Genomic DNA, 14,839 nt, shown 5'->3' with positions numbered 1-14,839 from the left:
AGAAACAAGCTCCTAACAGGCTTTGGAGTTTTTGTCCTGACCCAGAGGACTGTGATAAGCAGGACTCCCTGTGAGGGAGTATCCCCAAGGAGCTCAGCTCAGAGAAGCTGAGAAATCCAGGAGTGAAAAGAAGTGCAGAAGAAGCACAGCAGCAGAATCGAGAGAGAAAAAAGAAACAAAAAGAATTTTTAAAAGAGTTACACAGCATACAATATAAATAGGTTAAAAAGCTCTTCACAGCTATGGGATGCACAGCAGGCATCAAAGGATTCGACAATGCAGCCTGTTACAGCATAGAACCACTGATCTATACCCCAAAATATTACCTTAGGCCTCCCATCGTATATCTTTTCAAGAACACAAACAGTGTTTGTTTTTATGCTTTAACAAGATCACTTCTTTGAAATAATGTTTCAGCCTGGTTCATTCTGAAATAGTCATTAAATTACCTGCTGCACATATCTGTCAGTGGTTTTCCACATGTAGTAATATTCAATGATGCTAGTCAGAGACTTCCAAGGGAGCTGAAAAACATTTGTTACAAGTTAAAATGATTCCAAAAAATTGCAATGTCCACTTCTTGTTAAACACATGTTAAAATCAAGTCTAGTTGAGACAAATACTAGAACCTGAATGTATTAAATAACTGCATTAGAATTCATATGCAAACAAACACATATTGCAATTACTAATACACAGTCTTTCCTTATAGTTAACAAGTATTATGGTATCACACATCCAAATCTAAATGTAATTAATTCTGTTTAAGCCCTATAGTTAAAAAAAATGATCAAAACAGAATGCAGATTTCCATCAGGAAACACAGGAGATATCTCTATTACAGTGTCAGATGGAGGATAACATTAGGACTCAAAAAAATCATCTTGACAAGACTGTGCTCAAGTCTCGTGATAATTTTATTCTTAAAAAATACAAAGGATACCATCCTTAGTTCACAGATTTTTTATGTCCTGTAACAACTCAGCTGCTCATACACTACCACCAGTTTTACATAAACTCCCACATGCTCTCAACTATTATCAAGAAACAAAAGGATGCGAAGGACAAATGTTACCCTGAGCAACAAGAGCGATACTGACAATAAATATTTCATAAACATCTCTGTACAAACAAGATACCTTTGATAATGAAAATTATTTTGGATGCCCATGTTCATCAGTAAAATAAAAATGAGTTAACCTAAGTGTAGGGGAGAAAATTAGGCAATCATTTTTAATTATCACCAAATAATTTATTTAACTCCACAAGGTCTTTCTATAATTTAAATTAGGATGTCTCACCCAAAATTCATGCAATTTTTCTTCATAACTTGAAAACGTTAGTAATTTGTGTGTTTTATTTTCTAGAGGCATGCATTAGTGCAAATATTACATGCTTTCTAGAAATGAGGATAACATTTAGGAGGTTGCAAAAAATGCAGGTGTGGAAACTGATCTTTCCAACCTTACTGACCCCACTAGGCAGCTTTTTGCATGTCTTATTCCAAAAGACTAGTTTCCCACACCTTTAGTTAAATGCCTGAAACACCAGAGGAAGACCTTCTCAATCTGCCTCTCCCTGCATGCAGAAGCTCAGTAGGTTTTCAAGCTGCCTGATTCAGGGTCCGAGTCAGAAGTGTACCAGAGTGTGTGTGAACCCCTGAACATTTACATTTGATCCAAAAACAGCAGTGTATGAAATGCATATGCTGATGTCCCAATAAGCAGTAATACAATTCAGGTTCCTAAAATCCTTTTGCTTTCTCAGGTAAATTATGCCTTGAGAGAAATCTTCCCACAAAAAGGCCAGTGACAAGATGTGTTTGGTGTGAGAGGACAGATGTAATGATTCTCAGTCTCCAGGTCTATATTCCTCCTGGCATGCAGGTGAAATGCTTTCACCCCAACCACCTGTCATTGTCAATTAGTGCATTTTAGCATATTCATATTTATTTTCCTTCCTGAATACCTATTAGCACATTTATGCTACAAATGTTTGCCATTTCTCTAGAAAATACTTTAATCTGTTTTAATTTTGGCTGTGACTCCAGTACGTTCATTCACTCAGTAGGCTCTACAATTAAAGGAAGGTAACTAAGATGCTTGGACCAAATAACTGTAATCCTTTTATACTTTGATTCAAACTTTGGAAAAGCTGACTTAGTATGGATAACCTGTATTCCATTTACCTATGTATTTACTGCTCTGAACTGCCAGTGAAGCTGTGAGCAGCCATGGAATAACATTGTCATTACCAAATTCTGCTCTTGAAAGAAAAAAAATATACTCATCTGCATAACATTTTAGCAGGAAAAAATAAGCAAAAGCTAACAACTCTATAAAAACAGAGAGGGGAATTTTAAGTTTCTTTATTTTCTCCAGGCTGAAAACAGACCAATAAAATCAGATCAGCAAGAAAAATTCGGTATTATAAAGCATCCTAAAATGAGCATGGAAATTTTAAGGCATGTTTTCATAATTTTCTAAAGCTGGAAAACAGTTGCTCCTGCTTTCTATAAACAGTTCCCATTCTTGATTATCAAGGCCTTTCCTGACATATCTGAGATGTAATAGTTAAAATTTTGTGAAAACAGTTAATAAAGAAAAACTAAGAATTAACGAGTATAACATCTTTGTCTTATTGTTAGGAAAATAGTTGCATTTGGAGAACATAAAATATCCATTCTTCCACTCTGGGATGTGAAATAATTCAAGCACATCAAGTAAATTGGATGAGCTTATAAAGTTTAGCTTGATTAGGATTCACACAGAGTCTTAAAGATACAAGAACCTCTTCTACAAGAATCAGTGAGTCAACAGCTGAAGAAAATTATTATTCAAAAGCTAGATTGGTAACTTGATTACAAATGAGCATTTCCTATCTATGGAAAAAAAAGGTACTTACACCATTTAATTTATAACAATCTTGTTTACTAATATTTAGTGTCTGAAGCTTAATACTTGAGCTGCACTTTGAACATCAAACAGTGGCAGTTCACAGTAACTGCTGGAAAAGTAAATGAATCTGCCCTTTACAGAACTGTCATGTAAGGGCTGCAATTGCAGCTGCTGTGCCCTGCAAATCTGGGCCGACTCAGAAAAGGCAGCTCCTCTAGGGTGTAATGACTCAGGCAGGTACTACATCACCCTGCTGCTTCAGGAGACTGCTACCAACCCCTTTCTGCCACACAGCCTGACTTTCTTGCCTGTCCTGTGTGGCACCACTGTGTGACTGCTGAGGTTGGAGCTTAACCTCAGGCACTGCAGACTTGGATTTTATCATTAGTTCCTATGTGGAGACCTGAACCTGAAGTTCACACGTACTATCAGCTCATTATCTTCTTTGCCCTTGCTCTTACAACACATCTAAGAGTACTTAGATATTTATCAATAGGTAAACTTATCAGTGGCTCAGATAACAGGTAAAAGTATTACTGTGGAAAATCACTGCTTACGTGCTACATATTTATACCTACCTCACCTTGCAGAAACTTTTCAAATATCCGTGAGCTAAATCTCGAAGGACTATTTTCCATGATTACTTAAAAAGCAAATGTTTGTTTTCAAATCCCTGCACTTTTAGAATGCTACATAGGAAGTGAGAACACATAAATTTTACACTACAGAAATTAAGATATCCCAAGACTACACAATGACTAACATAATTGAAAGATTTCAAATTACATAGAATTAAATAAAGACCGTGCGCTGTTCTTAGTATCATATAAACTGAGATATAAAAAAGATCTTCTTCTAAGGATGTTTTTAAAATTACACTTTTCCAAAGATTAAAAGAAAAAGCAACTAAGAATAGATAATATCCCTGATAATTTAACTAAATTAAGCTATAATTAATTAGTGTCCCACATCCATTTGCGCTGCACTCTGAGTCATAGTTAAGGTGCCCTCAGTAGGCTACACAATTCTATCACCAGATCTGTGTATGTCTCATGCTTTGGGAGGAGACCAGGGGAAAAAAGCTGCATTTTGAGAAGGAAGATTTAGTGAAAGAGGGAGGGCATCAGGACAAAAATTTTATCAGAGTATTGAATACTATAAACAGCTTCTAGAAAAGTCATTCAAGTATCTATAATTTGAATATTATAAATGCAGAAGCAATTCTTGCAACATGTTACTACACTGCATCTCTTTAATGTAGTAGTAGATAAAACAGAAATTACAGAGAAAATAAAAATACTACATAAATACCAGACACAAGGCTTCTGCATACTTGCTCACAAATTGTGTTAGGACATAACTTGTAAACAACCAATAAAACATGTTATATGCTTAAGGCATTTTCAAAAGACAAATATTATATATTAGGAACCATTTAATTAGAAGACATAGCTCCTGAACTATTGCACAATTACAAATGAAAACCACTTGTCTCTATAAGAAATAATGAGGAATGTAGTTTACATTAAGATTTCTGTTCTAAAAAATTTATAAATATTATTTTTCAATAATATTTTCTTGAACTTAAAAGAGCCATTTGAGCCAGGATGAAACTTTCAACCTTATGTCATGAATACAGTGAACATTTTCTCCCTTAGGAATCTCAAAATTAAGCATGCAGATATAATACACCTATTAAAATGTCAGTTCTTTAGAAAAACAATAGCCTTCCCTTCCCACCTTCATTCAATTACCTGTTCCATTTCAAATCTGTGAAAATGAAGGAAAGACAGCTCAGCTCATTGCCAAGCCTCCTCCCACTGTCCTGCACTCTATCTTGGAAGGACTTGTACATTTACCACAGAGTACCTTTTTTCCCCCTCACAAAGGAGGAGGGGGGAGGAAACTTCTGCAAAGAAAGCAAAATAATCTGAGCTCTCAGAGTCAAGCAGAATGAGATTAATGTGAAAATTACTTCAGTCATAAATAATGGAATTCCTTTGGTTCAAATCTTAACTTTTTCATGAAGCCCAACTTGAACATGGTACAACGGAGGAAATATTTTTCCTTGAAAGAAAAAGGCTCTCCATAAAATGCAAAAAAAAAAAAATTGCAGCAAATTACTAGCAATTCCAGCAATCAGTGTTAGAATCCATTTAATTTCATTACTCTGTGTTAGAATTAGCAAATTAAAGGTTTACTGCCCTATAGTCTGATACTTCAGTACAAAATTATTGTAGTTAGAACATATTGGAAAACATTTCTTTTACTTTTCAGAACTGCCAAAACATCTAATATGTCAAAACAACTCCCTGGAGTACATTTTAAAAGCTATCTGAATACAAATTTCTATCTGCTAACCATAGCAGGAAACCCCAGCTTTCCAAAAACACCCAGGGGAGTCAGTCATGTAGCTGCTAATGAATTTCACTGGAAATTGTGGAAACACTCTGCAAAGTTCCTGGCCCTTTTTCAGATGCTTGTTAGATCCTTGTACAAATCCTTATCAGAACATCTTAGCATGAGACGTCCTATCTGATATTAAACCATTAAACAGATTCTCTTCTGTCACCATCTTTCCAAACAGTAGCATTGAACAAGAAAGGATATTGACTTTCAGCCAAATAAAATGTATAGATATGTTAATCACATGTATCAGCTACACAGATTTCTCCCCTAGCTCAACCTTCCATACCTACAGAAAGCAGCTATGCTCAGCCATGGCAAAACATAGCTACAGGAAAGGGTACTACTTTCATACTTACAAAGTCCTGTCGAATGTCATTGAAGTCCTTGCCATACTTTTCCAAAGCCTCTTCAAATAAACTAGCTTCTGATGCTGACCACTCTTCCATTTCATCTCTACACAAGACAGGCCCTCCCAGTGGCACTAGAACACTGATGGCACTGCTCAGATCATAGTTGTGTTTATGCAGTGTGTCCATTGCGTGAAACTGGCAGGGACAAGGAGAGAATAAAGATGTGTTTAAATACACAGTAGTCCATCTCAGTTAATGCAAATTCAATATATTATTCTCCATAAACCAAGCAAGGAGCCTCAATTAATGCTAAATTTAGAATCTATCTTGATATCATAGCTTTCTGCTACGGAATATGAGGAAAATAAATGGTTTATTACTTAATCTGGGAAAGGAAATACCTTGATAAAATGTTTACCAAAAACAACATTAGTTTATTAGTACTAGCAAAATTTCTAAAGAATCTCTTGTTGGTAGAAATTGGTTCCAAGAAACCCAATAAAGACAGTGGCATAAATTGACTGTGGGGCCATTTTCAATTAATAGAAGCTCTAAATAGTAACTAAACAGCTGCTCAGACATCTATGAGCTCAATATCCTCAGTGCTGGCAAAGGAAGACATTTATTGTTTTCATTATCATCATACTGAAAGAACAGCAAGATTTTTGTCTCTTGCTAAACACTGTTATCACAGACTGCTAAATAAGGTTTCTTTGGCTGATTCCCTTTCTGTTATTATAAAAAAGAAAAACAAAAAAACAATTAGAACAATCTTCCCACTGTAGGTAACAATGAATGCTCCCAATTGCTAACCAATGATGGGGAATATGAAAAGTTAACAAATCCACCTGTCAGGAAAATGAGCAGCACACAAGAAGCATTTCTGACTCAGCGTCCCCAAAGACCCCATCAGCACAATCCAACTGGCTGTGCTGAAGGAGGCATCAGAGTTATAAGTGTATTAATGTTTGTGACTCTGTATCAGTCTCCTTCCAATGTGTCCCATCACAGTGCTGAGCTCCAAGTGTAGCGTGCAAACTCTCACAAGGCCACAAACCCAGCTATGAAAAAACCTTGCAAGGAAGGAAAACTCCTGCATTGTGTCAATACAGCAATTCCAGCTGAGCTTCTGCATACAAAACTACTGCAAATAATGGATTTCTCTTGCTTTTTGCCATCTTCTATCAATGACTATTGTCTTTCTCCAGTGTTTATTTTAAGTCTTTGAGTGCTATCAAGCACCAGATTCTGTAACTGTTTTGTCTTCAAGAAGCAATGTCACTATTATCCTGCAATGGTTCAATCAAATTCACCAGCCTGGAGAAAAGGCATTATTAAAATCAAGTATTCTAATATGAAAATATGTAACATAATGCCTAAAATCCACCAGCTTCATATTAGAGATGTACAATGAAATCACTGATTTATTATTTACCATTCAGGCAATGAGTAAACCAGGTCTAAAGACTGAACTCCTACAGTAGATGTGTTGCTGAGGTTTAAATCTTTGTTTAAATTGCAGCCCTCATAGAAAAGCAGTATACACAGGGCATCTTTCAAGCAGATGCCGAATCTATTCACTGTTACCAACCTTCATAAAAATGACAAGAGAAGTCAATACATCAGACTCTTGCTCTTGCTTTATGTTCATTTTTCATCTATAATAACATCTAACTCCATAATGCTTTTTTTAATATTACTAAAGAAAAGATTCATTATGAACTCAGTGGGTGAGTGCTGTCTTTGCTGAGCTGTCCTGTGACACAAGACCACTGACAAATTCTTTGATAACCACTCTGCCTTCTACAGGTTTGTCAGCCCTGACCTGCATCAAATTTCCACCCTTCCCTACAAACTCTTGCCCAGAGCATGCTGTCCAGCACAGACATGGGGGCCCGTCAGAGAAAAATTACTAGCCATGACGATAAGTGGCAACTTCAAGTCCAAATATAAGCAGGCAGAGGAAGAAACTTTCCACCAAAAGCTAAGGAAGGGCTGTATGGAACTGGAAGAAAGAGCATCCTGCAACCAGCTACACAACACAGCTCCCAGACTAGCTGCAATTTCAGACTGAACTGCCTCCAACAAAGCACTCAAAGTGGAAACCGAGTGTGGATTCTCCAATTCAATCATATTTTAATCATGTTTATCTTAGGAGACACATATATGGAAGTCTAATAAAATCATTAAAAAGACACCATTCAATATACAAAGGAAAAGACTGTTCATACTTTTCATTTTGAAAAGACATCCAGTATCTGATTTAGGTCCCTACAGTAAAGTCACATAAGCTCTTCTAAACAAGCCCACCACAAGGACCAAGTGATTCCAACAACCTGCTTTGCTTTAAATGGCTCTCATGGTCAGGATATGCACTAAGAAATACTTCTGAAACAGAAGGTCTTCCCAGTCTTTCTCTTCTTAGAAACCAATTTTCATTATAAAATAAAACTACTCTGCCTTCGAGAAGACCAGAAACACAACTTTTAGCTGATTCTCATACAAGTCTTTACCACTGCAAGAGAAGCACATTTATTATCATCTAAGAAGGTAAACATACATTGTTTGTTGTCTTTACTAGGGTTGTCTAAAAGCAGGGGGTTTCCTATCTTGTCTCATTATCTTCCATATGTTTTCAAAATAAAGAAGCCTGCAAGCAGCCTCTCAGTTGTTATTCATCTGCAAGAAATGTGTACATCAACCCTGAATTTATCCATTATTATAATCCAAGCTTTTTCTTTTTTTTTTTAATATCAGTCTGTTTGCAGTTATCTGTGATTAAAACTAATTAGGATTAAAACTTAATTAAGAATACAGGAAAGCCACAGGTGTGGTGTACTGAAATCCCATTAATAGCACCTCAGGTGCAAGGCTTATCTGCCTTGCATTAAGAAGATAGATGGTATCATTTTCTTAGTGTTATGCACCTATATCCAAAGTATAAATGAGACACATCACAAGTTCTGCAAATCTCTCTACTAACTTTAACTGCTGCTGAAAATATGCTCCCAATTAACATGGAAATGTCTAAAAAGTTACTATTATAATGACAAATATGTCTTTTCTTAACTTAGAAGGAAGTATACTGCCAAAAAGCAAAAAAGTAGGGTTTTAGAAAGCTGAGGGGGTAGGAAAATGAGAAGAGACAGACACAATAATTAACTCTAGGGTGGTTCCTCTGATGCCTCATTATAAGATATGCCTTTCATTAAGTGTAATGGAACTTAATGGATCATTTGCAATGGAGAAACATTAACATGGCACTCAAACAAAGTACCCCTTTATTAGCAGATTGCACATGTACTTTTAAATGTGAAATTGCCATAAGGATAAATCCACTCTATTAATCACTGAATACGGTATGCAAATAAAGAAGGGATATGTAATATGTGAAATTTATTAGAAATTCTCAATCCAACAAAACATTAATAAAATGAAAAATGTTAAAGAACTATTTTGATGAACTAAAAAAAGAACTTAATGCTAACAGAATTGTGTTTGTAAAAACCATAGTAGCAACTGTGAAACAAAAGATTCATTTTGAGTATTACTGGAAACACTGCATTTTACTCCTGCCTTTATGATGCTATCATAGTCCAGATGAAATCAGGGTCCTGTTCAATAGCCTTTGAGTACACTGCAAAAGGTTATAAATTAAATATTTTTCTCATCATAATAAAAAATTTATTTTATCTGGAATACAAGATTTGTCCCACTGAATCAGAGCAATCACGTAACTATGCATAGTGTCTCTTACAGCAGCACCAAGAAATACTAGCTGAAATATTCAGGTAAAACTAATCACAGTCTGAGGTCAATTCCCATTTCATTGAATAGCATCTACAAAGCTTAAGAATTAGGATATTTAGAAAGTACATATTTCCCTTTTCTCCTCACTACTAATTTATGGCCTATATGGCTAGATAATTTTTCTAACCATTTTTTTAACCTGCTGATACTGCCAGTTCCCACAAAATTTTGTGCAAGTAAGTTCTAGGGGCTCTCTATTCACTTTGTAAGTCAGCGCCTAAACTATTTTAAACTAATCTGTTAGTTTTATTGAATTTCCTCTAATTCTAATACTCCAGTATCTAGTGAAGAGCAGGTCTTCCTTAGCCTAAACTACACATCAGTGTTTTGGTACAAAAATACCTAAAATAGTAAAGCAACAGTTGATGTCTTTGGAAATCTAAGTCAAACTTGGTTCTATGAAACAGTAATATTTTTGGTCTCACATAATGGTCCTGGCATACTTTATTTACTGTAGCACAGCTTCTCATCTCACACGACTATAGAGGAACAAACCTGGGATCAATGTATTTTTCACTTTCTCTAAGAGATGCAGGTGCTTACATTAAGAGTGAACAGCATACTAAGGAAACAGTAGGAATATGCTAGTTTAAATGTTCTTTAAAAATATGCTTACAAAGTCATATTGCTTATCCATTAGAAAATTTGATGGCATATACATGCAGTAAGTACAAAGTATTATCCACACAATTTTCAATCAGCTTTATTACCACATACTTTAATGCTCTGAATAATGCCTATACAATATGTATTACTCATTCTGCCACTCTGCTGTGGGTATCCACAGCTGTGGGTGATCCTCAACTAAAGCCAAGTGTGACTACAAGGGCAGCAATGAGAAGGGAAAATGGACAGATTTTCTAACACACACACCCACACATCTTGCATGCAGGTATCTAAAGGACAACAGGAAGAAAACTGGGACTTTGGAGTACCAGATAGTGTTGAATTCATGGAGATAGAAGTTGTAGGATGTTTTAGAAGCCACCTACCAGTGTGATGTCTCGGGAAGCAGCAGCAGCACTCATATGTAAACTGGGTTGCCTGACAGAACTACTGCAGTCCAAGGCTCGAGCAAACGTGCCAACCGCACTGCAACAGAGGAACAGGAGGAACAGTAAATACACAGAAAGATGTCATCTCTTATATCAGACTGTGTCATATCTATAAAAGCATCCTTTTACACATGGAAGTCACATACTGTTACTGTTGAGATTTCAGATCTTTTCTAACAACAACTTGATAAAGACAAATCACTAAACACTGCAGCAAAAACTCTGACCTTCTGCCCCCAAAAGTAACGATGTACATATAAGAACAGCAGCTCAGAAACAAAAGATACTCAGCATGTATCAATTCTCATGTACCAGCCTCTTGATGTATCAATTTTTCAATTAATTATGAAGTCAAAGGTTCTCCACAGTTTGGTGTTTACAATCAGGACTATTATTTCTAACATTACAATGCTATAATAGTGCTCAAAAATTATAATTCAGATTAAAAAGGGGGTTCACCATGTCCCCGTGAGGAAATTAAAAATATTTTATTTACTTCAGTAGTAGGTGCCTACTACTTCCATTAGTGAGCCAAAAAAATATTATCATATTAGCTTAGGCTAAGGTACCCCTCAAATCCTGGTGGTGTCACAGGTTTAAAGCAATAATGAAACAAATGGACCTCTCAACCTACTTAATTAAAGCATTCCATTATTGAAATGGACATATTTTTGCTAAAAATTTACATTATTTTCCACTTTTTTTGATGAATTGAACATGGCATCTATTAGACTGTTCTAAACTGTAAAAATTTCTTGGGAGAGCAGTAAACATTTCTTGGAAGTATATCTGTGTATCATGCACAGTGAAGGAAAAGGTGCATAGAGAATTTGACTGGGCCCAGCATATCATACAGGAAATGAGCAAAGATGGAGTGAAACATAATTATCAATAAACAGGTCAGTGGTTTCTCCAGTACCTGGATTTGTATAATGACCCATGAAGTGCATTGTGTCACATTGCTATCAGAAAAAACTCACTTGTTGCAGTTATGATATAAGCCCTTCTAAGTTCAAAGAGCCAGCTATGTAACAGATGTAACACAGTGAGATCCTCTGGCATAGGGACTCAAGCCTCACCCAGCAATTACACCCCACATAACTTACAAGTGCAGAATTATACCAATTGTGAATGCCACTGACTGACATTGCTGTAGCAAATAAATCTGGTATTTATAAAACAATGTGTGCCAAGACTTAAACTCACTGAAGTTATAAATGATCATGGAGAAACTGATAATATAGTACGTTACTGCAATTTTATCTTGAGTCTCAAAAAATTTATTACAGAATGCCTGTTTCAGTACTTGCTGCCACAGTCTTACAAGTTAAGACTCAACAGCAGTGATTCAGACTCCTGGTATTAACTGCTTTAGATTTCTAAAGGCTGTGGAATTACTGATATTCAAATGTTTTTCCACAACCTTTGCCCCCTCTGTGGATGAGATGAGAACACACACACACACATTTTCTTTTATTTTATTTTTTGTTTTGTTTTTTGTTTTAAAGCTTGGTAGTACATAAAATAGTATTTGCCCACAAATCACTCCGAAGAATAAGGCTCTATTACGAACACATTTCCTGACACTCTGTTAACCCCTTTCAAGATGTTGGCATTGATCAGGGTTGTAGCTAAGCTGTCTTTCCTGGGATCCTTCTGTCCCTACTGCTCAAACCAGTGAATGTAGCATGACTGCATTTCCCCTCTGCTGCTACCTGCTAGCTTATCTTCCTTTTGCATAATTAAAATTATTTTCTTTTGAACACATTTGTAAAACAAAGTCTGACTATGCTATGAACACTACAAAGAACATTCTCACAGTCACTCCCTGCCAGATCAAACTTTGGAGACTGACTTCAGAGCTCAAGAGCATTTTGTTGCTCAGAATGTAAAGCCAAAATTTAGAGATAATATAAAGCTAGGTTTCTTCTGAATTAGTGATAGAGAGGTAAGAACTGATGCACCAGTGGACATTACTTCCAGTACTGTACTGAGTAGGAGAAGATTGCAACCATCAGAAGAATGCTGTGTGGCAGTTAGGAATATATGAGTGAAAAACAAATTAATAATAAATAAAACACATAAGGACAAAGTAAAATAATAAAAACAATAAAAGATAATAATAAAAACAGCATTAAACATAATGGAACTAATATGATAACCACAATAAGAACAAAACACATGAATAATACATAACAAAATGCAGGCAGTGTACCATTTGGGGTGTCAGTGGGGACAGGACAGGGGGTGGGGATGGTACAGGACACAAGGTCTGGAGGTATGAGGTGTGTGCATGTCTGTGGCTCTCTTGAAATTAAACTAACTTCCAGTTTTCCTTTCCATAGAAACTGGTGAAAAACAGTGAATTTCCAAATAACTGTAGAACATTTTCCTGTTAAATAATAACTAGGCTCAAAACTAAATAGTGATATACAGTGTTTTGTATACGTGGCTATGCAATTCAGATCCAAATTCAATATTAATTATAGAAATCACTAAAATACCTTAATTATGTTTTTCAGTTAAAAAATACAGATATGATCTCGGTGGAAAGGTCAAAAAACTACCTTTGTCATTCTTCCTTGCATGACTTTCTTCTAATTCTACCATTAAAGAATTGTTTTAAAAAATGAACAAAATAAAAAACTAAAAATAATAAATAAAAAAAAACCCTAACCAGTGTCATTTCCAGAAGACACAGTATTGTCTTCACCTACCTAAAATAGAACTCATTATTAAACCAACACAAGCTAAATGGTCACACCCTAACCACGTATTTTTCTTAACAAACTTTCAATATTAATGTTTCAATATTATTGTTAAGTTTCTAAAATTCTATTACTATTCTATTACTCTAGAAGAGTAATTGTAAATAGTTAACTGAAGTTATATTTAATTCAATAATAACAATAATAAACTGAGAAGCAAAAAAAATGTGCTCAGCAAGCTACTGTGTGTATTAATGTAAATTATTCAACGTGTAATTAAAATACTTAGACTTCAAACAGAAACCAACACTCCCTACATTTTCCAAAATAAGCTAAAGCCAAAAGTCACACAGACAGTGAATTACACTGGTGGTAGAGAGATGGACAAGACAAACAATTGGTATTATCAGCAGGGCACTCGCTCTCTGCACAGCTTGCATCAGCAAGCAGCCATAAGAGCTTTAAGGGTTAGACCAAATGATCCAGTGTTACCTTAATTAGGTTTTCCTTGGTTTAATTATCTTAAAGAGCAGAACCAAGAAGGTTCTCTCAAGGCTTTTTAACAGATTGCAGCTGACAACCATACAAACAAAACAAATGGATATAGTCCAGTGCCAGGATCTAGGAATTATGGAAAAAATCCACAAATTCAGCAAAACTCAACAAGGTCTATGTCCAAAACACTTGAGAGATCACTGCAGTTGCTATGCCTGTGTACACTACATTTAGGCAAAATTTCAGGTTAGAATTTGAGCACAGAAAATACATTGATTTCTTACAGCTCAAGTCATTAAAGGAAATTACAGCTCAAACATTAAAGGAAATAATTGTTCAAATTGTTGCATAAGATTAATATCAGTGGTAGCCAAAGAAATTAAGAAGCAGCAAACACAAGAGACTGTCTTAACAAGCTTCCAAAGATTTGGTGGCTCATCAGTAACTAGTTCTGAAAGGGCTATTATTTGCCAAAGAAAATCTGGAACCACTGCAATTATACATCAGGATAAAAATAGCCTCTGTTTCTCCCAGCAGCAACAGCGGTCCGGCATCAAATCAGATCCAGAAAGTTCTGGATGCAGGCAAGTAACTCTCAATATTTTTCTACCTTGTATTCTTGAAAATCCAGCCAAAACATATATCCTTCTCACTCTGAGGATGTTTATTACAAAACTGTTCACTTTTTGAAAAAGCTGCTCATCTGTTTCAGTGATACCAGACCAGTAGTGGGTATACTCTGGACAAAGCTGTTGGAAGTGAACCACATCTGTGCATACATGAATCTGCAAATCCACAGTTCTCTGCAAATATTTGCAAACTAATGAATGAGACCTATGCCTCACCTCTGAGCTAGTATTTTTGAGGAAGACAAAGTGATATTCGGTGGAATTCTACATATTAGAAAGGATTTTTGTTTTTCTTCTTTTTTACTCGTGTTCTTCTTCACTGTAAATTAGAAACAGTCCTCGTACACTGCTCTGAATTTTATAAACAGCAAATTAGTATCTGATTGCTCTTTAAGAGAGTGTTGTGATACTTAAAATATTGGAAAGAACAAAAAAATGTATCTTCAGTTAAGACATATGTAAGCACCCAGATATTAATTTAAAACT

General features: G+C 35.6%; 1 protein-coding gene across 1 annotated transcript in view; it reads right to left on the bottom strand.

Moving 5' to 3' along the window:
• MTA3 (metastasis associated 1 family member 3) overlaps positions 1-14,839 on the bottom strand; it is a 128,480-nt gene that overhangs the window by 58,497 nt on the left and 55,144 nt on the right. Inside the window, exons 7-9 of the mRNA XM_033513323.1 lie at positions 10,459-10,558; positions 5,663-5,851; positions 450-524 (exon numbers count right to left, since the gene is read on the bottom strand). Coding sequence (XP_033369214.1) covers positions 450-524; positions 5,663-5,851; positions 10,459-10,558 — 364 coding nt within the window. The remainder of the gene's footprint in view (positions 1-449; positions 525-5,662; positions 5,852-10,458; positions 10,559-14,839) is intronic.

This window comes from Parus major, chromosome 3 (assembly GCF_001522545.3).
Source record: "Parus major isolate Abel chromosome 3, Parus_major1.1, whole genome shotgun sequence".
Taxonomy (NCBI): Eukaryota; Metazoa; Chordata; class Aves; order Passeriformes; family Paridae; genus Parus; species Parus major.
Note: the sequence above shows the minus strand (reverse complement) of the source record. Positions and strands in the feature narration are given on the sequence as shown.